At 46.4% G+C, this 25,481-nt stretch overlaps 1 protein-coding gene across 5 annotated transcripts in view; it reads right to left on the bottom strand.

Moving 5' to 3' along the window:
- SPIRE1 (spire type actin nucleation factor 1) overlaps positions 1 to 25,481 on the bottom strand; it is a 543,573-nt gene that overhangs the window by 28,030 nt on the left and 490,062 nt on the right. For 2 of the 5 annotated variants that reach the window (XM_086965582.1, XM_086965584.1), the window contains 5 exons: positions 23,399 to 23,489; positions 22,240 to 22,382; positions 19,030 to 19,203; positions 9,511 to 9,648; positions 4,644 to 4,714 (listed from right to left, as the gene is read on the bottom strand). In XM_086965582.1, the coding sequence (XP_086821708.1) occupies positions 4,644 to 4,714; positions 9,511 to 9,648; positions 19,030 to 19,203; positions 22,240 to 22,382; positions 23,399 to 23,489 (617 nt within the window). Of the gene's footprint in view, positions 1 to 4,643; positions 4,715 to 9,510; positions 9,649 to 11,003; positions 11,037 to 19,029; positions 19,204 to 22,239; positions 22,383 to 23,398; positions 23,490 to 25,481 lie in introns of all 5 variants that reach the window. The other 3 variants (XM_086965586.1, XM_086965587.1, XM_086965585.1) reach the window with 2 other exon arrangements.

Below are 25,481 nucleotides of genomic sequence, written 5' to 3'. Positions count from 1 at the left end.
ACACTTTGAGCTTATTCCGGCGGGAGGGGTGAGGTGCGCAGAGCGCGCTCCGAGGTGGCGAGGTGAACAGGTTGCGGGCGGCCCTGCGAGGCATAGGGAGAGCGGTTCGAACACAAGAGGGGCTCTCTCCAGCAGGGACGGCCAGGCACAAGGTATCACTGCCCACAGAGGGGGCGAGGGGCACAAAGAGTCACGAGCTCCTGCAGGGGGAGGACACAGCAGCCCAGCAACAGACGGGCAAAGGCAGGATGAGCCCAATGGTCCCGGGGCTCAGGTCAGGGGGCAAGCTCACTCTCAAACCCTTGGAGATCGTTTTAGGCACAATTTCTACAAAGTCCTTCCTGGTCTTTTCCTCTCCTTTCCTCAGCAGGGCACCTTCTGCAGGCCAGCCAGGTCAGAGACAGTACTCCTCCTCCAGCTTCTCCAGGTTCTTCTAGTCGGGCAGAGGTTTGTCGTGGGCAAAAGAGGATCTAATTTCTTAGGAGCAGGGCTCCACTTTTTACACACAGTTTCTTTTGTTCTGGCAGGCCAGGGGGCCTGAGCATGGTTCAGCCCAGTTTTGGAGCACTTTGTTGTGGTGACTCTGGCTTCTTCTTTCAGTGAGCAGGGCAGAGACATCAAACGCTCCGCAGGAGGTGGAGCCAGCATTGTGGTGGCAGAGCACAGCCCTATTCAGAGTCAAGGGGCACTCCTCCCACCCATCCTGGTGTAATCTCTCTATTCACCACCTGGCAGCCCAGACTGTCTACTGGAATCCCCCAGCCCTGTCACTCACAGAAACCAGACAGCAGATACACATCTTAGCAGACGCAGGCTGAAATGGTCAGGCAAGCAAAGCTTAACTTTCTAAAAGTAGCATTTGCAAACACAGGATATTAAAATAAACTTTACTAAAATAAGTATTTTATTATTCTGAGTTCAGGCATACTAAACTTGACTTTCTATCATGCTCTCGGAGTCTGTTAGGATTATATAGTGTTATAATTCCAGCAGCACATTCTGGCCTATGGAGAGCAGGTGTCCTTACAATAGTGAAAATCGAAAATGGCTGTAATTCACTGTTAGGACATGCCACACACATCAGGGCTTGTCCTACCTTATGCTTACAATGCACCCTGCCCTTGGGCCTACCATAGGGGTGACTAATACGAAGTTAAGGGAAGGTTTAGGGACTGGCAAGTAGGTGTACTTGCGCATTCAGCATGACAGTACCAGACTGCACGCATGTTCTACAATGGCAGACCTTAGACACATTTTATTAGGCCGCTTATGTGGGTGGCACAACCAGTGCTGCAAGCCCACCAGCAGCATTTGTATTTACAAGCCCTGGCACTCCTGGTGCACTTTACTGGGGACTGACAGTAAACCAAATAAGCCAATCATGGACACCAACCAATGTATACACTTTTTATAGGGAACACTTGCACTGTGGCACTGATTGGCAGTGGCACAGTGCCCTGAGCAGCTAACATAAATCAAAACACATGTGGCACATCAGCAAAAAGTGGAAGGGAGACTCACGCCAAGGTGCCCGGTCTAACAAGTACTCTAAATCGCATGGGGCCACACCCCCATGAAAATGAGGAAAGACAAGGAATTTAAGTGGGCCCGGTCCTGTGGTGCTCAGCACCGGCAGTTCAAAAAAGGGGTGCTGAGATGGGTCCCTATTGGGCTCTCCATTTTTGCCCTCATCCTCAGGGTGAAAAATACATCTCAACTCTGCAACAGTGTCACCCTTCACTGCCTTTAAGGTAACTTTAAAGAAACTCGTTATAGTTCTTTCATAGTCTCATCATGTCAGCACTAAAGCATTCTCAATGTTGTTGGACTCACCCCAGATCTTTTTGCCTTCCGTCTGTATTTTTTCTGAGCTGGTGTTTGTGGTTTTATGACCCTGGGCACTTTATCACTGCTGATCAGTGTTAAAGTGCATGTGCTCTCTCTTCTAAACTTGGTAAGATTGGTCTGCACCTGTTAGGCATATTTAATTTACCTTTTAGTCCCTTGTACAGTGATATCCCATACACCCAGGGTCTGTAATTTAAATGCTACTGGTGGGCTTGTAGCGCTTCTTGCGCCACTCACCGAATTATCCTTTCAAACCTGTCTCGGGCCTCTGCCACTGCAAGGCTTGTTCGCGGAGTTTACTGCTACCGTGATGTGGCATGTAAAGTGGTTGCCATGTCTGCAATTCCCTTTTTACTACATATACGTCACCCCTCAGGTAGGACTTAGCTGCATTTATAGTAGTGGAAGTAGATTTCTCTGCACCTGAATGCGCCTGGTCTACCCTGAACAATGATGTCTCCACCTCTTGCCAGGAAACTACACCAGTGAGGACAAAACTGGTTTGGCATGGGCTCAGAGCCCTCTGTCACCAGAGAACAAACAAAGACTTTGAGACTGTAAGTAAAGGGGCTGGTACCCCACGAAAGGAACATTTTGCGTGGACTGCCAGAGGACTGCTGTGTGCCAGGAGGAACCGCCGTCTGGGACTACCTGATGCCTGCTGGCTAAAGAGACTGCCACTTTGCTAGGGGACCCTGCTTGCTGGCCTGCCTGTGCCCTGTTCCATGCCCCAGTGATCTCCCAGGGCTTTGGGGCTTGCCCTGGCGCGTGAATAGCGCTGTGTTTTCCTACCCAATTGTTACAAAGTGCCCAGAGAATGCTAATTGCCTGTCCCAATGCTGGTGATCCCTACAGAGAAGGTGGGGTTGGCGCTTCCCTTTGTCCTGTGCTTGTGGAGGTCAGCACGTGTGGAGTGCTGCTTGTTGAGCACTTTGCTCTACCTTCACCCTGAACACCCGGCTCTACACAGGAAGTCTCCGGGCCAAGCGTGTGGCAGGGGCCCGAGAGATGCAGCACAACAGAAAGCTGAGCGCGGCCCCTGCCGATCGCCGTGGCAACGCAGGAGCCGCAACCCGAAGCGCCAGCCGAAGAGCGAAACCAGCAGGCCGTTGCAGCCGGAAGCCAGACTGGAGTGACGGGCCACGTGACCAAGCCTGGGTGTGGGCGGGACCAAGCAGGACTGCGTTCCCGGAAGTAAGACAGACAGAGTTGATGGGAGATGTCGCTCTGTGCTTTCCTGGCACGACTGGAGTTCTCCCGTAGCCTGTCAGTAACTCTGCCCTCCCAGAGGTGAGCCAAGGGGCAAGGACAGCACCACGAGTTGGCGCGACGCTTCCACTGTGAATTTCCCGTTGAGGAGGCAGGTATATGATGCCGGCTGTTCCGCATGATCGCATGCGTTGCCGGTGGTAACGCCTACCTAGTGTCACCTAATCCTGAGTGGCATTGCCAGATGAGCCTGTGATGGGGCCCCCGGTGAGGAACTTGCTGACTTGGGGAAACACACCAAGAGTACTGGTATCTAAGTAAGGTGGGTGCAGATGCTGCCGTACCTGGTCTCACTGTGAGGCGTATGGAGTATCATGTAAGGACCTACCTTATACGTGCAGTAATAATCTGCAGTAATGGTGGTATGCCTAAGGTGGGTATAATGTGCTTATGATATGTGCACCGTACAAGTGGCTGCTATAGCGTACTGCCGATTGTGTTTATGCCTACTGCTTTATGCTAAGTGCAACCTTACCGGTTGTTACTGGGTTGTGCAAAGTGTGATGTTTATGACCGTGACCATATTGGCCAAGTGATTTATGTAATCCCTGTGAAGTCATGACAAGTGCCTAGTGGTACAGTAATTTATGTGATAGTGATCTAATGTGTTTTCATGGATAATACAAAGGATAGTTTGATATAACCTTGAGTGGAGTCTCTTTTATGGTGTGCCTAGTGTGTAACTGTTGTATGAGGGTGTTGCACCAACGCTTTACTCATTGCATCTGGGATATGCTTGACTGCTCTGCCAAGCTACCAAGGGGGTGAGCAGGGGTTATCTTCAGTGAGCAATTACATTATGTCTAGAGTGGTGGGTTCTACCTGACTTAGGTGCACACCACAGCCAACCAGAAACCCAATTTCTAACAAATGCTGTATACAATGAAGCAATTGTTGTTGCTTATTTATCTTATGCAACTAACAATCATTGACAAAGCCAATAGTCCTGGCTTGTTGTAGGTGTATTGTATATCTAGATGCAATGACAGAAGCAGCAAAATACCAGTCGGGAGGCACACTTGCTAAGCCCAGATTGTGTGTGTTGTAAGCTACGCCCTTAATTATATCGGCCACGCCCCTTTAGAGGCCCCCCAGTTTTTTCATCCCACGTAAAGCCCTGGGAAAGACTCCCTGAAATAGCTGGGCATGAAACGTGCACCTGCACTTAGGTATTGCAGAAGGTGCAGTGCAGACGTCACCAATGCCCTCTATAATACAAAAGTGCTTAAAAGAGCACATAGAATGGGTGCACAAGTTTGTCGAGTCCCTCAAGGTTTCGGGGGAGAAAAGTTCATCTTTAATATGAGCGTAAATACAACGGTAGGAGCCTCCAGGTGGTTACAATCTTCAGCGTATTCTCGCTGAATTGAAATTCCTTTACAAGCTCTATGAAACGAAAAGAAATAGAACATATTGTGATACAATAACCTCAAAGATATTGTTTTCAGCCATTTTAAGGTAGTCGGACTGCTAAACAGAAAGAGAACGAGTAGAATAAGGTGGACTGTCGCAGCAAAACCACTTACCGTTTACAGAACTGACAGGTGTAAGACCAAGTGAAGAAACTGAACCTTTTGGTCCGGCAACAGAAGCAGAGCTGAGGGAACAGAACAGAAGAAAGAGTTACGTCACTGTTGGAAAGCTGGTTCAGTAGGAGATGCGCAGTTTAAATATCAGACATTCTTGTTTAACCACCTATGAGTCCACCATTTCCGATGAACTTGGATTAATTGGTTTTCTAACCCCTTTCGGTGGGTGAGGAAAGCCACTCGAAGACCAGGTCTGGTTTCCAGCTTCTAAAAGGCACACAGCACGTGGCCTTTTGCATTTGTTCTACCTGAATTGCACTATCATGCTTACCTGGTGTCTAAGTGGAGAGCCCTTAAGGAAGCTACTTCTATATCTAGTTTTTAATCACTAATTATCCTCATGCACACTTTTGGTATTTTGGGGGTTTTGAATGATTTTATTTTTTTGCATATATCGCTTACATTAATTTTATATGAAAGATTCAATCCCGTTGTCGAGCATTTAAAATCAGTCTTCAAGTGTATACAGACACTATTTTCCACATCCAATTTACTATATATGTAGACGTTTGCCTGTGATCCATTTGTTATGGCTCAGAGCATTTTAACCAATAATATAACATGAACACAGTTATAAACTTTGAGTCTTTTGTCACGTTTTTGTTTCAGGGTGGGAGTCTCTACTCTTTCCTTCTCTCCAGCATTGCCATCTCGCAATCATATTTTGTTGGTGGGGGCTAGGTATTTCTTCCCCTGCCAAGAAGGTCATGAGTAGGAGTAGCAAAGTTCTTCATTTTGAGAGTTGTTTTCTTCTCTTTACCAAGAAGTATTTTTCTGTTTTAGGTTTGTCTACTAACAAGATCACAAGATCGATTTTCAGAGAACTATTGCCTCTCTTTTCATCTGTATTGACTATGCTCTCCTGTTTTCTTATTGATTTCTCAATCTTTAAGCTATCTACTATTTCCTTCTGTTCTTATCTGGCTTTCAAACTCTATTGTTGGTATGTCCCAGGCTTGTACTGCCACCTCTTCTCTGAGGCCATTTCTACTATCGATGTATAATCCCTTGCTTCCTTGATTTGCTCATTTTACTATTTCTCCATTTTATATCAGGGTCATTACGCGACCTGCAGTTCGTGGCTTTTCTCTTTTTTGTTACTATCAATGCCAACGCTGTAAACCTGCTCGCAGGTTTCTGGACCTTAGCACAGTTCACCAAGCCTACCAGGCATCTTTCTGCGGTATTTCGGTTTTTTGTTTCTTTTACTTCAGTAAGGCTAGTATAGATTTCCCGCCAGAACCTACCAACAGGGCACGCTCACATCATATGCCAACAGCCAGCATCTTCTTAGCATCAAGGGCGTTGCGCTATGGTTAGGGAACATTTCTTGCCCAGGCATTTCAGTGCTCAATACGCCCTGCGCAATATATTAAATTGGAGAAGCTTTAGCCTGGCACTTCGGGTCATTGTTTGGGAATGTTCTACTGTTCATTTTGTGTCTTCTAGTTCTCTGCCTATATCACTCGACAATTCTAGTTTTAATTCTGCTAATTCTCCTTTGGTTAGCCCCCATCTTCGCCACAGGTAACCGTGATTTTGCTCTTTCTCCCATGTGTTATGTAAACAAAGTATTTAATATTCCATGTGTCGGAGGTTCCACCCTCTTTGTGTACCATATTTCTTTCATCAATTTGCATATATTGATGCGAGTTAAAAACAGACTCGCTGGTATCCCATTCTCACTTATGCTACCCGCTGAAAACGCTTCAACACCTCACCAGGGTTAGCAAGCCCTGTATAAATGCAAACCATTCCCTCTTCCATCCCTCCACTATCCTTTTTTAATCCAAATAACAAACTCACATGCCCACCGCTCAAACTAATTTCATATCTCCATATACTAGTTCACCGCTTAAACTAATTTCATATTTCCATATACTACTTCACCGCTCAAACTAATTTCATATTTCCACATACTAGTTCACCACTAATCCTCAGGGGTAGCAGGTGCTAAATAAATGCAATTACAATTATCAATACATGGATTTGTATCAAAAGCCCATTTTCATATAACTCTCCCACTGCTGTTACTCCCACAGTGCTAATCAATAGCCTCTGCTTTGTTCACTCTTTCTTGGGACAATGGGGGACTACTTTACTCCTGGGTCCATTCTCTTCATCCACCTTGCCTAACTATACAGTACTACTTTCAGCAAATTATGTGTCACCATCACCTCAGCTGCTTTCATTAGTTCCAGATAAACTCTAATCAGTTGTGTCTCTGCAGATGGTACGTCAGTGGGCCATCGAACTGCCCACTGGAGCTGGAATGCAACACTGAACACTGAAATCAGAGGGATACATTGGAATGATCCTGGAATGGTATGGCACAATAGGGAGAATACGGAGAGTTCCCCCTGACACTGAAGTGCATTGCCTGCATTCCTGTTGGTGGAAATCCAGACACTGAAGAAAAGGGGACAGAGACAGGGCCACCTTTAGAACTTCCATGAGACCTTTTGTTAGTAAGGGGCTGCTGATTAGTTCTTCTTGAGCTTTCTTATCTGGTTGATGGTAGGGTTAAGGGGGATTGCAGTTTTTGTTGCGCTAGTTGAGGGGTTAAGGGCATTTCCAAGCCAGGCCTGCATTTGTATCTCTCCCAGATTACTACTTCTGAGAGGCGGATTACAGCCAGGTGCTTGGGTTGTAGGTGTTCCCGTCTAGAGACAGCCCCACTGCTTCGTGCTCCGAGAAGCATTATTCTTGCAAAGGGGTTGTCTGGAGAGCAGCATGAGAAAGTCGCTTTAAAGGAGAACCCTCCCAAACCAGTTCTGAAGTTTGAAACAGTGGATCCACATCCCCCATCTAGAAAATGTGTACAAAAGTGGGACACAAACCCCTCCACTTTGATCCATTTCCAAGTCATTTATGACCAAAGAAGGGATCAGTCCACAGAATACTTCACAGACTGCTTTGTGACCTGGGCTGACAGTCGGTCTGCCATGAATGAGGGAACATCACCTAAAGTCTGCACCTTCTGTTGGAGGATCCGAGGGCCTGCTGGTGCCTAGAAGCCTGCCTGTCTCCCACAAGAGATAAGGAGTCTTCCTGGCTCTACAGGGGAAGAAATTATCCAGCAAGAGAAGTCCAGCGTGTCCCAAGGACAGAGCGCTATCCAGATAAATCAGACTACTTAAGAGCAAAGTTAGGAGTGACCTGTGCTGCACAGGGTACCCATGGCTTCTCAGAAAAGGTTCCTGGGGGGGGAACAGCTTCATGCGTACTTCTGCCTGCATCGGCCATGTAGGGGCTACAACTGCTATGGGGAAGGGGTCAGTACGACTGGGGCTACATATGCCCTGGTGACTGTATTGGCCTGATCAGGGCTACAACTGTTGTGGCACAAATTTGACTCAATAAGGGCAACAACTGCTGTGGGTCACTGCACTAGCCTGATCTGGGCTACAATTGCCACGATAACTTCCCTGGCCCAATCGTAGCTATAACGGACATGGAGATTAAGTCGGCTTGAGAGGGGCTACAAATCCTGTGGTGACTGAGACAGGCCAGAAGGTGTCTTTATAAAAAGCCCAGTCTAATCCTCTGAATAAATAAGGCCACAGGAGCAGGGCCTGCACCCATGCATCAGTATAAGAGCCGCTGCTCACCTCTGAACTGAGCCATGCGACCATATGTATGGATACGCAGCATGCGCATGGCCTCGGTGACAGCCCCTAAGACTGTCTTTGCTTGCCTTGTGCTTCCACCTGAGGGAGGAGAGCAAAGCTCCCCAATACACTCTGGAAGAGCATGAGAGACTAATGTATTACCCACAGCACCACCTAGGGTAAAAACCTTAAAAAGCATAAACAGAATGTGCATTTGACTTGGGGAGTAATTAGGGCTGCACTGGATTTATGATTCTGCCCTAACTCCCAAGGGGGCCAGCTACCAAAGGGTCGCTTTGGTTGAATTAGCACAAGGGAAGTCAGAGGGTGAGGCACCGCAAGGGAGAATTGTAACCTGGGTCACTGCACAGTATACTGAATCGAATTGTGCAGTATTTATTACTTCTGTGTGATTAAAAAGTACTTTTTCTTCTTCTTTTGGTCGATTGTTGAGTTCCGAGCTCATGCACCCCCACTTTATCTCCCTGGGACTGCTCGTCCTCGCTACAGTGAAAGTCAAGTGCAGAAAAGATTATACTTGGCCAAAGCAGAATGGGCCCTAGACCATCAGTGACACATGGTCTAACCACCATGACTGTGCCCGTGTAGCCCTTGCCGGTCCCTGTGCATTCCCCCCAAATGAAGTCTGACACTAGCTATGGTGTAGGGTTTTAGTTAGCTCTAGGGAGGTTCACCTCCTCAAGGAAGGACTTGGATTAGGAAGTGTGAGGAGGAAACCGTGATATATGGAATGTTACATAAAACTGAATAATGATCTTTTGTAGATATTGCTCCTTTAATGACCAAACTGTATCTATTTCATTTCATTCCTAAGTAAGTCGAATAAAGAGTCTGTGCCCTCACTTGTATGTCCGTATGTGACTCGGGTGCTGGTAGAAGGAAGCAGGGTGCTGTCTGCGTTGGCCCACCTCTGAGATGTGGCCAAAGTTTATGGAGTTTGGCTAGCAAAATGGATCTCGCAAAGGAGAACTGCTGCTAGCCTTAACAGCCTCTGCTTCTACCCAGGAATAATAATCAATTACTGAAGTAAAAATGCAATCATGGGAGTGGGTATGGGAATAAGATACAAGAAGGGAATACTCGCAGAAGAGAAAGATGGATGAGAGGGCAAGAAAAATAAAGAGGAAACGTTGGGCCTCATCGTGATCTTCTTGAGACTACTTCATACTTGCCTTTCCTTTCTTCATTGCATTGTAGACATCTTTGTACTGCTGGAACTTCTCGAGCTCAGCCTTCACCAGCACCTGACGGATGTGCATGACTTCCTCCACCGTCAAGCCCAGGCACTCCACCGGGTAGCAGAACTCCTCCTGAAATTCAGCGACTGCACATTAGTACGGCAAGCCCACTGTCCCATCTCACACCACCACCCTTCAAACACCAGACACTTCGGTTAGTAAGGTAGGACAGGTGGGCAGGGTTCAAAGGCACAACAAAAACAGCCTGGGCTGATAAACGAGGATTCTGGAACAACATATGGTCACACACCTTTTGTGCCAGTTCTGCAAACGCCACCCTGCCGCTCCGAGACTTGTGGCAACAATTCCTTTCTTAAAATTACAAGGAGAAAGGAATTCAACAAGCATTGGCGGGAGAGTTTTTTTATATTTCTCTATACCAAATGGGTGTTATAGTTGGAATGCTGCAGGGCTCTGACATGTGGCTCCAGTTTACTGCTTCACAAAGGGGCAGATTCCCTTGAGGTGATGGCCCAGCTGGTTTGTTGTGCCCAGAGAAGCCATAGAAGCTGGTTAGTACACACACTCCGAAGGTGATTTTTATACAGCGGTACCGGTGGGAATAACATGCTGGAATCAACGCATGTTTCTGTATAACTATTTCGCCACTGTGGCTGACATCAGTTTAAATACCTGAAACTTCCAAAGAACAGCCCAGCCAGTGTTCAGTGCTACAGGTACGGTGTCTATAAACGTTCAAGCGACTTGGAGGAGCCCATTTGCAATTACTTTGAGTTTAATGAGCTCCTGCAACTAAAGTCTTTTTCAAAGGTGGTGGCCCCCACAGGGTTTTATAGAGAACATACTTCGGTACCACAGTATAAAAAAATATTTTTCTCCATGTAATCTAACAGACCAGATTTGATGTGTTTGACCAAATTACAAAACTGAGATATGCATTGCACCTCCTGCGTTGGATGTACTGTGCGCTTGTACCAGCCCCAGAAACAGCGCTGATGAAACTACAGAATTACTGCTTGCATCAGCAAGTGGTCGACGTTAACAATTGTAGTATGCTTTGGTATTTAACAGCATTTATTTTCAAGACGGTAAACTTGCCCCCCTTTTGCAAATAGTACCATCTACATACAAGAAGTAATGGGCAATGTGGCCCAAGTCTACCATGTAAAGCAGCAGTATCACTGTGCATTAAAAGTCTCGTCTTGGTGGCTGAATCACACAAGCAGGAGGTGAGCAATCACAGCCAGTCAGCTGGAGACTGGTGGAAGGGTTTGTTTAGCCTTCCAGTGTGAAGGAAACAGAGTGCAAAGAAGAGGTGCACAGGTGTCAAACATTAGCATTCCAGAACCGCCACACAACAAAAGACCTCGTCCCTCACCTCGCTGGAGACTCAGCACACAGAAGCTGTACCCTGTTAAAGTACCCATCAAAGAAGTCTACTGCTTTAAATGTTGGACAAAACATACCCCTGTGGGTACCTCCTTGTCCTGGAGAGTTTCCTAGCAAGGGAGCAAGTTGAGATTGGTTGGAAAATGGTGAACATGTTACTGCTTCAAAATTGCTCTACACATTTAAATAGGGAAAGAGTGTCTTCAAATGACTCCTCCTGCCTATAAAACATCTGAACTGCATCTTAATTGGGATACCCAACTAATCTCATTCTACACCTTTTACGTAAAATCAGGAAAATATGATTCCCTAACAAGTGGTGATGGACACCTTATAAAATAAAAAAAGTATTACATAAAATAGTACAAGATACCCTCTGAACCAACTTCAGTACTCATGGTTAATTAGCCCATTCCTTTCATTAACACTTAGAACATGTGTCCATCTGGGAGACCATCTACGTATATTCAACATGCCTCTGTCAGTTCATTTTCTCTTCACCTGACCAGGCTGTTCACTTGAAGAAAGGGGGGATGGACGAGGAGCACAAATGTTGATACAGCAACCATGGAGTCATTCTACGGTATCCCCAATGCCCACTTTCTTAAACACACAGACAGATTCCAAAGCATCACAAAAAGACAGGATGGCAAACATCACAGCAAAAAAAGGTTTCTCTGGATGTTCAGATTAAAATTGGTTTTACAACCAATACACAAAAGTATTCCAGAACACTGTGAACTACTCAGATTAAAAGTGCCTTGGAGCTCCTTCACGGGGTTACAAACACCATAACGGACTGTGCGCCTAAAGAAAGCAATTGGGTAATCTCCAGATAAAGCTTAGGACCACCTGGATTGATAAATTTGTTAAGGATTCTGCTTGCCTGTTAAACGTTTAGCAAAGAATAGTGGAGGAATGACTTCATGCTTTATGGAAAGATCTGACAATCTTTGGAAGATATTTATGGATAATTTAAAGAGCCGCTCGGTGTTGGAAAACTGTATAGGGCTCTTTAAGACTATGATTTTAACTCTGAATCAGTGGGCAGACAAATTAGCAAACAAAAGAACTGTTTTCTGGGTGACTGGTCACGGGTATGGCATTAAGGGGTGTCATTGAACCAAGGGCTTTTAAGCTTAAGAGGTAATGGAAGATTTAAATCACCAGTTGGATGATGATCTCCAAACTGGGGGCATGTATGTGAAGGACCCCAACAAAATATGTTTTCACAACCTTATTCTGAAAGAACAAACGCATCTGGGGACACAGATTGCTACTAGACTAATGTCTGAAACACAATAAGAACAACCAGTGATATTCCAGAATCACACTTGCCACATTTAGGGATATTACTTGATAAGTCCTACCTGCCAGAACAACCACATTAAAGATGCCGATGGAGGGAAAACTCGCTTGGCACCGCCAAGACTGTATCCTCCGTCACTGGAGACAACACTTAAGCCCAGGTGTAACTAATTGGTTAGTAGAACTACCATGATTTGCGTCTTGGGAGCAGGTGATTTATAAGATAAATGAACAATCAGATGTGTTTGACCAGAACTATTTCCCTTTCCTTAGAACTGATGATGCGTCAAACACACCCCATACACCTCCATCAGCCGCTGGGTAGACTGGATGAGCTACATGCTCCAGAGCTGGTGCCCTATATAGATGCCGAGACAACTAGGGTACTGCTGACATGTAGCTGATGTACACAGGTCCTGAGTCTGAAAAATACAGATAGTGGATCCTTTAATTCTACACAGAGTACATATGGACTGATTGTTCGGAAGTGTCTCCAGAAGCCATCAGGACCAAGGTACGAGAATGTCCAACAGCCTGCCTCCTCCTTTCACCTAGTAGGGACTGAACAATCTCGCTTTTCAAACACTCCTGCAGATAATCGATATCCACTTCAGGGTCAATAACTTCATCTCTGCAAACCAGACCTAAGCTGTTCCATTCTCTCTAAAGCCCTAATGCTGAATACATACCAGCGCTTCTTCTCCTCACGGTTATCAAGCGCGATCTGGGAACAATGATGCTGCTATATATCAGTTATTCGGAACAGGCCCCTCCCCACCCTCTTCCCCTTTAGTGAGGCTTTCACTGCTATTATCTTCTGTTGTGGTTGGTTGATCTGAGAGAGGCTTAAGCCCCTGGTCACATAGATGTATTTTCCACAGTATAAAATGCAATATTAGAACAGTTAGTAAAGAAACTAAACCTATAAAAAATGTCAGTGTGTGCACATGTTCACAGCCTGTATGCTAGAACAAGCCACCTGTGTCAGTGACGGAAATGCAATGTCTAGGTAGAAAGGGATGGGTCAAATCTCGGTTTACATCTGGAGAGCACTGCTCTGCCATCTGATGTTATGCTTGCTTCTAAGAGATTGTTTCCTGGGTACCAGCTCCATTGTGATTTGAAAGACCAGGGTAACCAGAGGTCATGTCCAGCAGTAGGAAGTAGATAATGTCATCGATGAAGTTCAGAAGTGATGGGTCTGCTCAACTGGTACAGGTGCTATAAAGTTAAATACTCGCTCCGAAAGAGAGCATGGGAAGGTGTGCTGGGCTTCGAGGAAATCCTCTAAAAGCAGATGGACCAGGGGAGAGGATTAAAAGATCATTCCAACCAGTCCAGGAACACGGTGTCTCTCAGGATAGTCCAGCCCTGTAACATTTCTTGTTCTCCTCCATGACATGGAGCGCAATGGACAGCAGGTCACAGCAGAGGAAGAGCAGCTCCGCCCCGTTTTTGAGATGAGCCCTTTTATGAGGCAGATCTAAGCACCTGGTCTGCTTTTAATTCTGTGAATTGTGTCCACAATATATTGATTATAAACGCATGGTACAATCCAGTGCCCAAGAAGTACATTTCCTGTGCCAGCCTGCAAAATGGTGTAACATGGGTCTTATGCCTATATTTCCTAATGCATAATATATTACTGGTAAAAATAAATACTAGCTTTTAAGAGTAACGAGAGACAAGCAGTCAGAGGAGAAAAGACTTAGCTCATAAAGATGAGAATGGAGCTGTACTTGTACTCCCAGAAGTTGCATGTTAGGGACACCTATGAACTAAACTGTTGGAAGAGCACTCCAACCCTCAGACCGCTCCTACAAACTACTAGAAAATGCGACCATGAAGCTGGGTGGAGAATCGGGGACAGGACAAGAGTTTTTTGTTCCAGTGATGGTCCACAAGTTGCATTTCTGAAGCTTTTGTACATAGGAAGTCACAGGGAAACAAGAGTGCTCTGAGCTGGAATTGCTCTGGTACCTCTTGCAACACCAAGGCCTCTGGAGAAAGGAAGGACAGCCCAAGTGATATGTCTATCAAGTTCTCAATGAATTTCCGGTTGCCGAAAAGGCTTTCACTTATGTGAAAAAAGGACTCTTGATTCAATAATACTCAAACCAACCAGTTGTTCCAGGGTCTACTGCACAGAGCAAAACCCTCATCTGAAGAAAGGGCAAGATATGCACCAAAGTCACCATCTTCAACTCTGCTGAAAAAGGATGCTTGAATATTGTTATCTAGAATTGTAAGCTTAATCAAAGCTAATATCCCTGCATACACTACAACCAAAAGCTTGGCCATATGAAGCAAGTCAAAGGGCACAGGCGCGATCGGAGGCGAAATGGACAGGTCTGAGGTACTTATCATGCAGGAATGCCAGAGTTTCTGGAGACCTTTAGAGAATACAAGCAGCTTTACTCGACTTGAATTTGTCTGAGTGCACAGTAAATTGGGCAATCAATATTTGTCCCTGGTTACTAGGGGTGTGAATTAATTTAAGATCGGCCCTATTTGAGATACTTTTAAACTACTTGCTGAGGCCACTCACTGACCCAGGATTGTTTGCATTGACAGCCACGTAACCCCTAACAACTACCCTAAATACCAATACCAATCAGAAGAATAAAGGAGACATATCAGAGCTTTTGACGGAGGTGAGGAAGAAATTACCAACAAGTACTTCCCAGTGATCTCCACTGCCTCACACCAATTACGTCATCAGTGGTCATCAAATAAATCTATCAAAACAAATATCTTATATGTTCTACTGAGCTATATATGCATTTGGGACTTAATCAACTAATACTCTACTAGACATTTCTGTATAATCAGTTTCATAAAGTCAAGAGGGTCCCTAAAGTGACATCAGATACCCCTTCACCCGATCTTCGGCACAAGAAGCGGCATCACAACAATTTCAAGGATACGGCATATTGGCCTGTGCAGTACCATGGACTGACTGGGCTTGCTCAACATAGAACCGACCTGTCCCCGGTACATGATTCGCACCAAGAGCAAGAATTTCAATGGGCTCCTGCAGGGGAAGCATGGTAGCCAAGAACCCTTACTTATATACCTTAATCATGTTTTATCAGTTTCAAGGAGGAGCATATAAAGCCACAAAAAGCTGTACTCCATTTACGGCCGCCTTCTCTGTGTCCAAAATCTTCTCCAAATCTGTAGCTGAAAAAGAAGAGTATAAATGCATAGATTTTTCTCTGAACCCAAAGGTCCTAGTGTTACCTGCCAGGCACTTACTGAGACCTCTGGGATGCTTGTTCCTTGGCGTGAAGTTTGAAGCCAGGACATTCTCTTGAATTTCGCATGCCTTGTTGTGTGACCTTGCTAGTGGTTGTCATTAAACCAGTAGATGCCATCTACACCACAGCAGAGAAATGCTCATAAAGGCAAGAGGCCTCAGCTGCCACTTAGAACACCCTGGACGCATTGTTTATGCCACGAGATGTTGGTGGCACCTGGAATGTCCAGCTGATCTTTTAGGGAGTTGGAGCACCAATGCGGCAGAAGCAAGAGGGCGCTCTGTAGATCTGACATCAATGACTAGGGTAAATGTGCATGTTAACTGTGACACATGAGAGAACAAATATGAGGCACATGTGGAAACTTCCCATATACATAACACCTCATGGCTGCTGAGCCCACATATTTTGTCCTAAGTTATGCGCACTACAAGTGGCAAGATGAAGAGGGTATGTTCGGAGTCTTACTTGTATAAAACAAAGATGCCACTTGGTAAATTGCACAACAAGAACACTTCGGAACTTCATCCTAGTCGAGTAGACGTCCTGCTTGTATAGGAAAAACACTACAGGGACAGTGGCCTGGAAAAAACATTTTACTCACTTGACCATACAATATGGGGCTGCTCTAGATAGCCAGCTCCTAGGTGTTCAGCCACTGAGAGGGGAGGGGTGTCTCTAAAGCATTTTCTCTGGGATGTAGCTTTGAATGCTGGAAAAAGAAAAGTGTGGAGTTTCACAAGTTCTGGCAGAAGAGTTCAATAGGGTAACCCAGAGAGCTGGCCTTGAGGGTAACCCAGAGAGCTGGCCTTGAGGGTGACACGGAAAGCTGGCCTCGAGGGCGACACTGAGAGCTGGCCTTGAGGGCGACACGGAGAGCTGGCCTTGAGGGTGACCCGGAGAGCTGGCCTTGAGGGTGACACGGAGAGCTGGCCTTGAGGGAGACACAGAGATCTGGCCTTGAGGGCGACACCAAGAGCTGGCCTTGAGGGCGACACCGAGAGCTGGCCTTGAGGGCGACACCGAGAGCTGGCCTTGAGGGCGACACCGAGAGCTGGCCTTGAGGGCGACACCGAGAGCTGGCCTTGAGGGCGACACCGAGAGCTGGCCTTGAGGGCGACACCGAGAGCTGGCCTTGAGGGCGACACCGAGAGCTGGCCTTGAGGGCGACACACCGAGAGCTGGCCTTGAGGGCGACACACCGAGAGCTGGCCTAGAGGGCGACACACCGAGACCTGGCCTTGAGGGCGACACACCGAGAGCTGGCCTTGAATGCTGGAAAAAGAAAAGTGTGGAGTTTCACACGTTCTTGCAGAAGAGTTCAAGAGGGTGGCATAGAGAGCTGGCCTTGAGGGTGACACGGAGAGCTGGCCTTGAGGGTGACACGGAGAGCTGGCCTTGAGGGTGACACGGAGAGCTGGCCTTGAGGGCGACACAGAGAGCTGGCCTTGAGGGCGACACAGAGAGCTGGCCTTGAGGGCGACACAGACAGCTGGCCTTGAGGGCGACACAGACAGCTGGCCTCGAGGGTGACACGGAGAGCTGGCCTCGAGGGTGACACGGAGAGCTGGCCTTGAGGGCGACACGGAGAGCTGGCCTTGAGGGCGACACCTAGAGCTGGCCTTGAGGGCGACAGGGAGAGCTGGCCTTGAGGGCGACAGGGAGAGCTGGCCTTGAGGGCGACAGGGAGAGCTGGCCTTGAGGGCGACAGGGAGAGCTGGCCTTGAGGGCGACAGGGAGAGCTGGCCTTGAGGGCGACAGGGAGAGCTGGCCTTGAGGGTGACACAGAGAGCTGGCCTTGAGGGTGACACAGAGGGCTGGCCTTGAGGGTGGCACGGAGAGCTGGCCTTGAGGGTGACACAGAGAGCTGGCCTTGAGGGTGACACAGAGAGCTGGCCTTGAGGGTAACACAGAGAGCTGGCCTTGAGGGTAACACAGAGAGCTGGCCTTGAGGGTGACACAGAGAGCTGGCCTTGAGGGTGACACAGAGAGCTGGCCTTGAGGGTAACACAGAGAGCTGGCCTTGAGGTTGAAAAGGAGAGCTGGCCTTGAGGGTGACACGGAGACCTGGCCTTGAGGGTGACACGGAGAGCTGGCCTGGAGGGTGACACAGAGAGCTTGCCTGGAGGGTGACACAGAGAGGTGGCCTGGAGGGTGACCCAGAGAACTGGCCTTGAGGGTGACCCAGAGAACTGGCCTTGAGGGTGACCAGAGAGCTGGCCTTGAGGGTGACAGAGACTGGCCTAGAGGGTGACACGGAGAACCGGCCTTGACATGAAGCACATACTCTAGAATACAAATGGCGAGTGGTCTGCCCCACATGCACTCATCACCAGAGGAAGACAAATTGCTCTATGAACCTTCACTAGACAGAAGATGGACAGACGAGACAGAGTTGAACACTCATGCATATGGCCCTGGGACATGACCATGCAAAGACTGGACTCCCTGGTCCGACACGTGCTTCATGTGCCTCCAACAGTGGAGTAAATGTCCACCTTGCTGATTGAAGGAGTGGCTAAATTAAACAGGAGTATATTTCGTTGTGGTATCTTATACATTTTATGCAATGCCACCTGTGTTACATAAACGGATTACCTTTGGTCTGAGCAAGAGCAAAAGTACCTTAAAGAGTGCTAAATCCCAGGTGGCGCAGCTTGCAAACACTGCAAAGGCAGACACTAGACTGAGTACTAAAAAGCTTTGTGGATGGGCAGACGGGTTCACATGTTCAAATGCTAATGTTTAATTTGAAAGATTTCAAAAGGACAACAAAATGTTAAATGCAACATTGGACTTTCCTCTTCATATGTACAGAAAATACACCTGAAGGTGCCTGCATCCATTGAACGGCAACTGCAAAAGCGCCATCACCGCCAATGTACTGCCAGGCACAGAAATGGCTGATAAACACGCCCTACAAGTCACCAGAGACATTCACCTTGAGTGCTTTAGAAGTCTTAAACTAAGGCTAGCAGTAAAAACGCCACTATAGAGAGAAGGAGTGTTGTAAAAGCTCTAGGAATCTTTCAGGGCCTTAAGTATAGTTTATTTTATAGTTAATAGCCTAATGCGGGTTTGCATGTTGTGCAAACATCATGTCACTGCGTTTTGCTTCCTCAAACCCAACCGTGATTTTTACTTAGGGTAATGTCGGAAGAGCAGCGAGGGAGGATATTATGGCATTAGCAAAATGGCGGGAGCCTTGGCTTCCATCAAAGTATATAAGGAAAATAAAACGCAAAAATTACACTCGACTCCTGTCAAAAACGTTGCATGGTGAGTTTGCTGTCCTTTTAAATCTGATTTCACGTTCTGCCTCAGGCGATTGGATTCAAAAATCACTCTCACTTACCAATGCTCTCCTCACAAACCCTATCCGATTCAAAGAACATTACCAATCAAAGGTACAGACAGTGCTAACCCAAGCTGTGAGGTACCGTCCCAGTACCACAGATTGAGTACTGGGGACTGCAAGGGGTGTGCGGACAGAGAAATCTCTTCTGAAGCCAGTGTAGGCTTGAGAGAGGCAAACCTTGGGGGGCGTCCGCCTGCTGGAGTAAGCTCTTTCACACAGATAGTACATTGCCCCCGCCACCCCTAACATGGCTGCTTCAAAGGGATGGGAGCCGAGCAGGGACGCGGTCTGAATGGAGGCAAATGGCGGTGAGACAGCCATCCTGGGAAAGAGACTGGCTATCCTAGGAACCTGGACAGTGGGCAGAAAAGAGGGACAATATAGGTACCTGCGAGTCATCTTGAAATTAAATAAAACACATCTACGCCTACGGAGCAGTGGGTGAATCATTAAAGCGCTCTCCTTCAAACGTAGTTGTTATTATGTAATTCTACTACACCAATCATATTCTAAAGTGCTGCTCTCTGTTAGCAGGAAAAGTCACCTGGGAGGGCGGTGGAAATACTCTGCACTGCAGCCTTTGACACATTCAAATGTCAATCTTCATCACTGTGGGGAAACACTACACCTCTAACATACTGGGCCAAAACTCACCCTTTATTTGGCTCTGTAAACATAAAAAACAGCGGGTGGTTCATTCGGAGAGCAATTAACATAACATACTTGTACATTTTTCCTTTTTAATAGAAATGTCGACAACATGGTATGAACGTAGCGAAGGCTACAGTCTAATTTGTTAAATCAGCTTGATGGTATGTTTAACATGCTAGCACTAGAGGGCGCTCTTGCCAAAGGTAATTCACAAACGCACTAAGAGCTAGAGAGTATCCGTCTATTATTAGCAAGTGTTTATTTTGCAGGCAGGCAGAGATATGCTAGTAAATATTGGTTTATAGCTTGATTGCCTCTTAATTAATCTCTACCTAGAGAGTCATTTGATCTGCGCAATCTGGAACCTAGGCAATTTCTTCTCGTCTGGTATGTGTTTGTTTTGATGTCTCTTTTCATACAAAGGGAAGGATTTCAGCCCAGAGCTTAGATTGCACCTGCGCTCACACATTAAAGAATCTTTATGAGGGCTTTGGGAACGAAAATTGACTGAACGACCTAGTAGGAGGTAGTAACTTAGGCCCACTGCTGCTGCGGGTACAATTTCAAACAATAACAAAATTAAAAACCCTCGTGGCTGCCCCCACCTTTAATGACGCCACTAACAGATAAACATTGCTTACAGCGCCCAGACTCCATCCATCCCTATGCCATAAGCACCCAGATTCACCTTCGGGTGAAAGGAAAATTCCCAGCCGAGTCACTTGAACTTAAAAAAGAAAAGGACACGGGACAGAACAGCCTTAAAATACATGGTTCTAAAACTAAAATCCTAGTCATTGCCTCTCCCATCAGAAAGATGATTGTTTTGGGGTGAGCAAAGTACCCTGCGTAGTGTGCTATATGTGGGGGACACATAGCACACGTACACCTCACAAGACCTGCAGGTTGTACACGTGGGCTGGTAACTGCAAGAAAATCAGACACGAGGTGTGCACTTGTGTAAAAAAAACCTGGAGACACAAGGGCCAAGGGGTGCCCGTCAAGTGTGTGTAAGTCACACAGAGTGTGCGTTGCTAGCACAGGACGTGCGGCTGTGGCAAAGGTCTCGTTAAACAGTTTACACAACACATAGGTATAACAGCTATGCAAGATTAAGGTATAAAAAATATTCACACGCCCACTCAGTATGCGCTCCCCGCATCACCCCAATGCAGCAAGAGCGTAGGAGTCTCATGTGAGGAGGGCCTCGGCCTCAAAGCCAGGACAGGAGCAGCAGTAAAAATACTCCGAGCAGCAGATGCGCCCTAAAAAGGCAGTTCCTTTCCTACCCCCAGCTAGCCTCCCATGGTGGTCGGCAGGCTTGCCGCCTCATGCCTTGGCCACCGCAAAGCACTCTGTGAGGGCCTGCATCTTACCAACTGAAAGGCTGGAAAGAAACTTCAGCCTTGAAAAACAAGGCCCCCTGGGTCCCTGTGCAGGCCAGGACTGTATTTAAAACCGTGCGCCTCGCCAAATGCCTGAAAAGTGTTAGCCACAAATACCACCAGGACAAGATGCAGCATCCCTCTGGAGCTCAGTCATGGCTGCCAGGGTCACCCTAGCCTGGAATCACAGGGAATGATCACTGCAGCCGCGACCCCACCTTTGCACCCAGAGGTGTTTATACCGCTCCCCTGAGCGCCTAGAAGCAATTCCGTTTTGATGTGTGTGCAATGCCGGATCCCTTATTGCTGCTAGAAAGATATCCCATTCGGATAAGACGGGTCAACAAGGTAAGCGCTGCACAGATCTGTGGGTAACCTGCTGTCACAAATTTAAAAACTCATTGACTCCGCTCAGCTTTCCCCATCCTTCTGAGGTCGGTACAATAGTGATAAATGAAAATGTGTAACAGTAACAATCTGTCAACAGTGCCAAGAGTCTACTATACAGCGAACAATCACTTTATAAAGCAAAGCTTATGTTAGTTCGGCATTTGAATGCTGGTGGGGGCTGGACAGATCCTGCCCGGCCGAAATCAAGCTTTTATTGGCCGCTTCCTGAGCAGGGGCGCCCAGACTGCCCCTTCACTTAGGGGGCTGGGGTAGTGCCACTCTTCTCAAAGGGTGGAGCCCTTTCTACCGCAGCGCTGGAGGAACAGAAGGGCTGCTTCACCACACGGTTGGCAGGAAGGAGACTTTTCCTTTTCAACCTCTCTCCACCTGCCAGGAACGCCTGGGTGGAAATATTTACACCACGTAGGGGCTGGCTGAGGAACCAGCGAGTGAGTCACCGAACTGCCTTTTATTGAGCAGAAAAGTACAACTCACCCCCAGTGATGCATCTCCTGGCCCCAAACAGCTGCTGAACGCACAGGTGCGGTCACTTTAAACTCGGCGTCCAGGGCACTATCAAAAAGCGCCTAGTGTGCAACTTTGGTGTCAGATGCACATATATATACATACATATATATATACATATATATATATATATATATTGCAAAATATGGCGTTAAAAGAGTGTAGTGGTGAAGGCACAAGCTAGTTGGACCTATAACCAGTCCCATAAATGCACACTACCCAACCAATATGGTATGGACCCAAGGCCACCCAAATCATGCCTGGAAGTATTTTTTTAATTCCCTAGCTGAGCTGGTCATGCTTTCAGAAGCACAGCACGCATGAACCCATCCGAGGAACACCCCACTGGATGCTGCTTTCTTGGCCTACAGCCTCCTGCAGTCGGTCCCTGCTCCATCACACTGCCCAGGGTCCCAGGCAGACACCACATACTTACAAGGGACCGCGAGCTCTGCTTGCAGGGCGGCAGGAACTGTCGCACATTGGTAGGGGTCTCTTTTTCAATGGAGTGCCGTCTCTGCGGAGGCTGCCGTCTCTCCGGCTGTGGGGTGGACGATATGGGCAGGAATTTCGGAGGCACTGAAAGACAAAAACAAAAATTTGACCCAGAACTCTGAAAAGCTTCTGAGACACCTGCCGAAACTCTGTAGACTGACAGAACCAATGTAAATCTATCAGCAAGTGTAATATTTACGAGTTATCGTGATCACAATATATGCACAAAAGATGTGTAAAATACGTTAAAAAATGTCCCCATTTGTAGGTGGTCTAAATCGACCAAATCACCCTATAATTATATTTTAAAATTATACAGCTGGTGTAATTCAAACTAAGTTAAAAAGAAAAACACAACATAACATTTTCTACCTTTTCACAAAGGTCCTGGAACTCCTAAATTAGTACTTAAAATGAATCGTAACACACAATACATTAAGAAATACCTTTTCCAGGATGTAAAGCCACGTATGCACATACTATTCAGAAAATGGAAGGACAAAGATAGGTTTCTCGGAGTACTTATTTTATATGAGAAGTTGAGAAGGAAATAGCCCTCGGTTCAGAAGTGATTACAACACCAAAGTCAGGGGGAGCCAGCCAGTTCATACCACAGCGGCATGCTGTTGCTAATCTCAGGAGCAGATGTGACCTTGTGGCTAGAGCTGCCAACCTTGGAACATGGGAAGCAGGTTTGAATCTCGGCCTTGACTCAACAGCCTGTGATTCTGGGCAAATTACTTACCCACCCCCCCCCCCTTCCTCCAGGGTGTTTAAAAAACATGTGCAACTCATTCTGCTGCTCACAGGAAGCACTCTAATGTCCCCTGGGACAACTTTGCGGTATATAAAACCGCAAATAAAAATGAGTTGACCAGGACACCATTTTCGGACTCACTTAGATGTTCTACCTATGACCATCATGCATGATTCAACACTTCTTTCAGCTTCCTTGGTTCTCACACATTTCTTGCACGACCTTGATTATATTAAAGTTAATAGGAACCCAAGAGCCTAGAGGATTTACATGTAGAATTACCCTAGGAACATGTAATCTTCATCAGTGGAGACAAACCGATCGTGTAATTTTAAACACTTACTCCTTCGGAGGACAGGGCCATCCGGCAAAGTATCTTCCGCTTGCGAAGGCGACGTGCTGCTGGTGCTTGCTGATTTGTGCGTGGACTCTTCCTAAAATAGGATAAATAGGGAAAACTGAATATCTTTCTACACAAAAGAATGGCTTTTCCTCGTTCACTTTTGGTCTCTCTATAATTCACACAAAAACGAATGGCTTTTCATCTTATCTTATTTACACAGAATCCTACTTTTAGTTCCACAAAAATAGTCCATATCCAGCAAATCTACTTACAATCCCCTTCAAAAGAGTAGTTAGACCACAGCTGGGTGCAAATAAACCAGCCTGTCCACCAAACAAAGACTCACCCTCAGGATAAGAGGAGGAAAGAAAAAGGCAATGTAATACAGGATTTTCACCAAGAAAGTGTACTAAAATTGAGCCTACCTGAAATGCTAATTTATTGTTAAATCTTTACATAAACATGCCAATTTATTGTTAAATCTTGCAATAAACATGGCGCCAGAGAAACACCCTCTTCGTTGATATGACTAGTACAGTAAAATCTACAACGCGGTGCGATTGACTCCACACAACCACACAGCATCAGCTACAAACGTTTACAACCAAAACGCATGAACTATGAAGCCAAGTATTCAGAGAACAGTAGAAGTGCAAAGACAACCTGCACAGACAGAAGCCATTCCAAGATGGACAGACTGCCTCACAACAAGCATGGTCCTTGCAGGAGCTGTACATCAATGCGTCTGATGGATCACGTCTACGTACTCTTGGGATTGGACTACTATTGCCCAATCTCTGTACTGCTCCACTGTGGGGTTTACTACACAAACAGTATCCCAAATGACATGTAAGGTGAGTGCCGCTTAAGAATGCAGTTACTGCAGCTTGATCGAGAACTCAAAGTCGAAGTCATCTGATCAGGCCTGCTAATGGTTTTGGACAAGGACACCTTAAGAGAAAATAACAATACACAGTTACCCCAACAGAGCGCTCTTTAGCTACTGAAGACGTTTGGCTAAAGGTGCCAAGAAGACAAGCACAATGAACTTGTTGGTGCCTTAAATTTCTTTCCTTCTACGACAAAGGTTTTGGATACTCTGTTGCCTAATTGCAAGCGCTTAAAGAAGGTTTACAAGTGAAGCAACAGCGCAACCCATCTTTGGGAGGGAAAAGTATAGACTATTTGTTTCACTTATGGGCATTTCTCTGTATTCCTAATTTGTGAAAACACTGGTGGGGTTTAATTCGCAAACATGTCCTCTGGATTCACTGTAGAATTAGCAATCATAAGTGGAACCCCACCTATAAATGAGGGTCTGAGAAGTAAATTCACTAGACTGGAAAGATTGTAGAAGAGCAAATTGTCAAAAATGGTGGGATGGGGCCACCTTAAAATGATACATCAGATTGGGTAGAATACCGAGGTGCCTCAGCGATCATCTTTTAACTACACAAGTCTGTCTAGAGACAGCAATGGTGATATGTTTTAGTAAAACAGTATGGGTTTCCACAGGCTCGAGGACTACACTTGAGCTGCTCTTTGCGATAATGCGCACTCTCACAAAGGGTAATGGACATCTGATGTTAGTGATGGATATCTTTTACTCCCAACTTCTATACACTTGTTTGTTTCTCAGCCCTGAAGAAGGCATGACAATTAAGGGTGACGAAACACGTGTTGGCTAAGGATCTCAAGATTTAACTGAAGTGACTGCTTCAACGGAGGAACAAGAGAGTTTTTTTTATTGTCAATGATACACAATATATGCTGTCAGCGTGTGAAAGGGATTGTTGTTTTAGTTTGACCTGGATTCAACATAGTACCACGTAAGGAGGAATGCCCTCCCCCACCAAGTCCTCAAAAGGCAAGTGACCAAGCAGTAGAGGGTCAAAGAAGAGGCTAGACCCGACACCCCGGTAATTTACTTATCTTTCTGCTATGGATTCCAAGGAAGTAAATGTAGAAAGTACATGTTAAAAATAAACAAAGTTATATAACCATGCCTTAGTTACTGTACTTATGCACAACCATTGGCGTTAGTCGATTGGTGTGCAGGATTTTGGGGTTCTCATGTTCCACT

Source organism: Lissotriton vulgaris, chromosome 4_1, assembly GCF_964263255.1.
Source record: "Lissotriton vulgaris chromosome 4_1, aLisVul1.2, whole genome shotgun sequence".
NCBI classification, from domain to species: Eukaryota; Metazoa; Chordata; class Amphibia; order Caudata; family Salamandridae; genus Lissotriton; species Lissotriton vulgaris.
The sequence above is the reverse complement of the archived record's forward strand: the minus strand, read 5'-3'. Positions and strand labels throughout refer to the sequence as shown.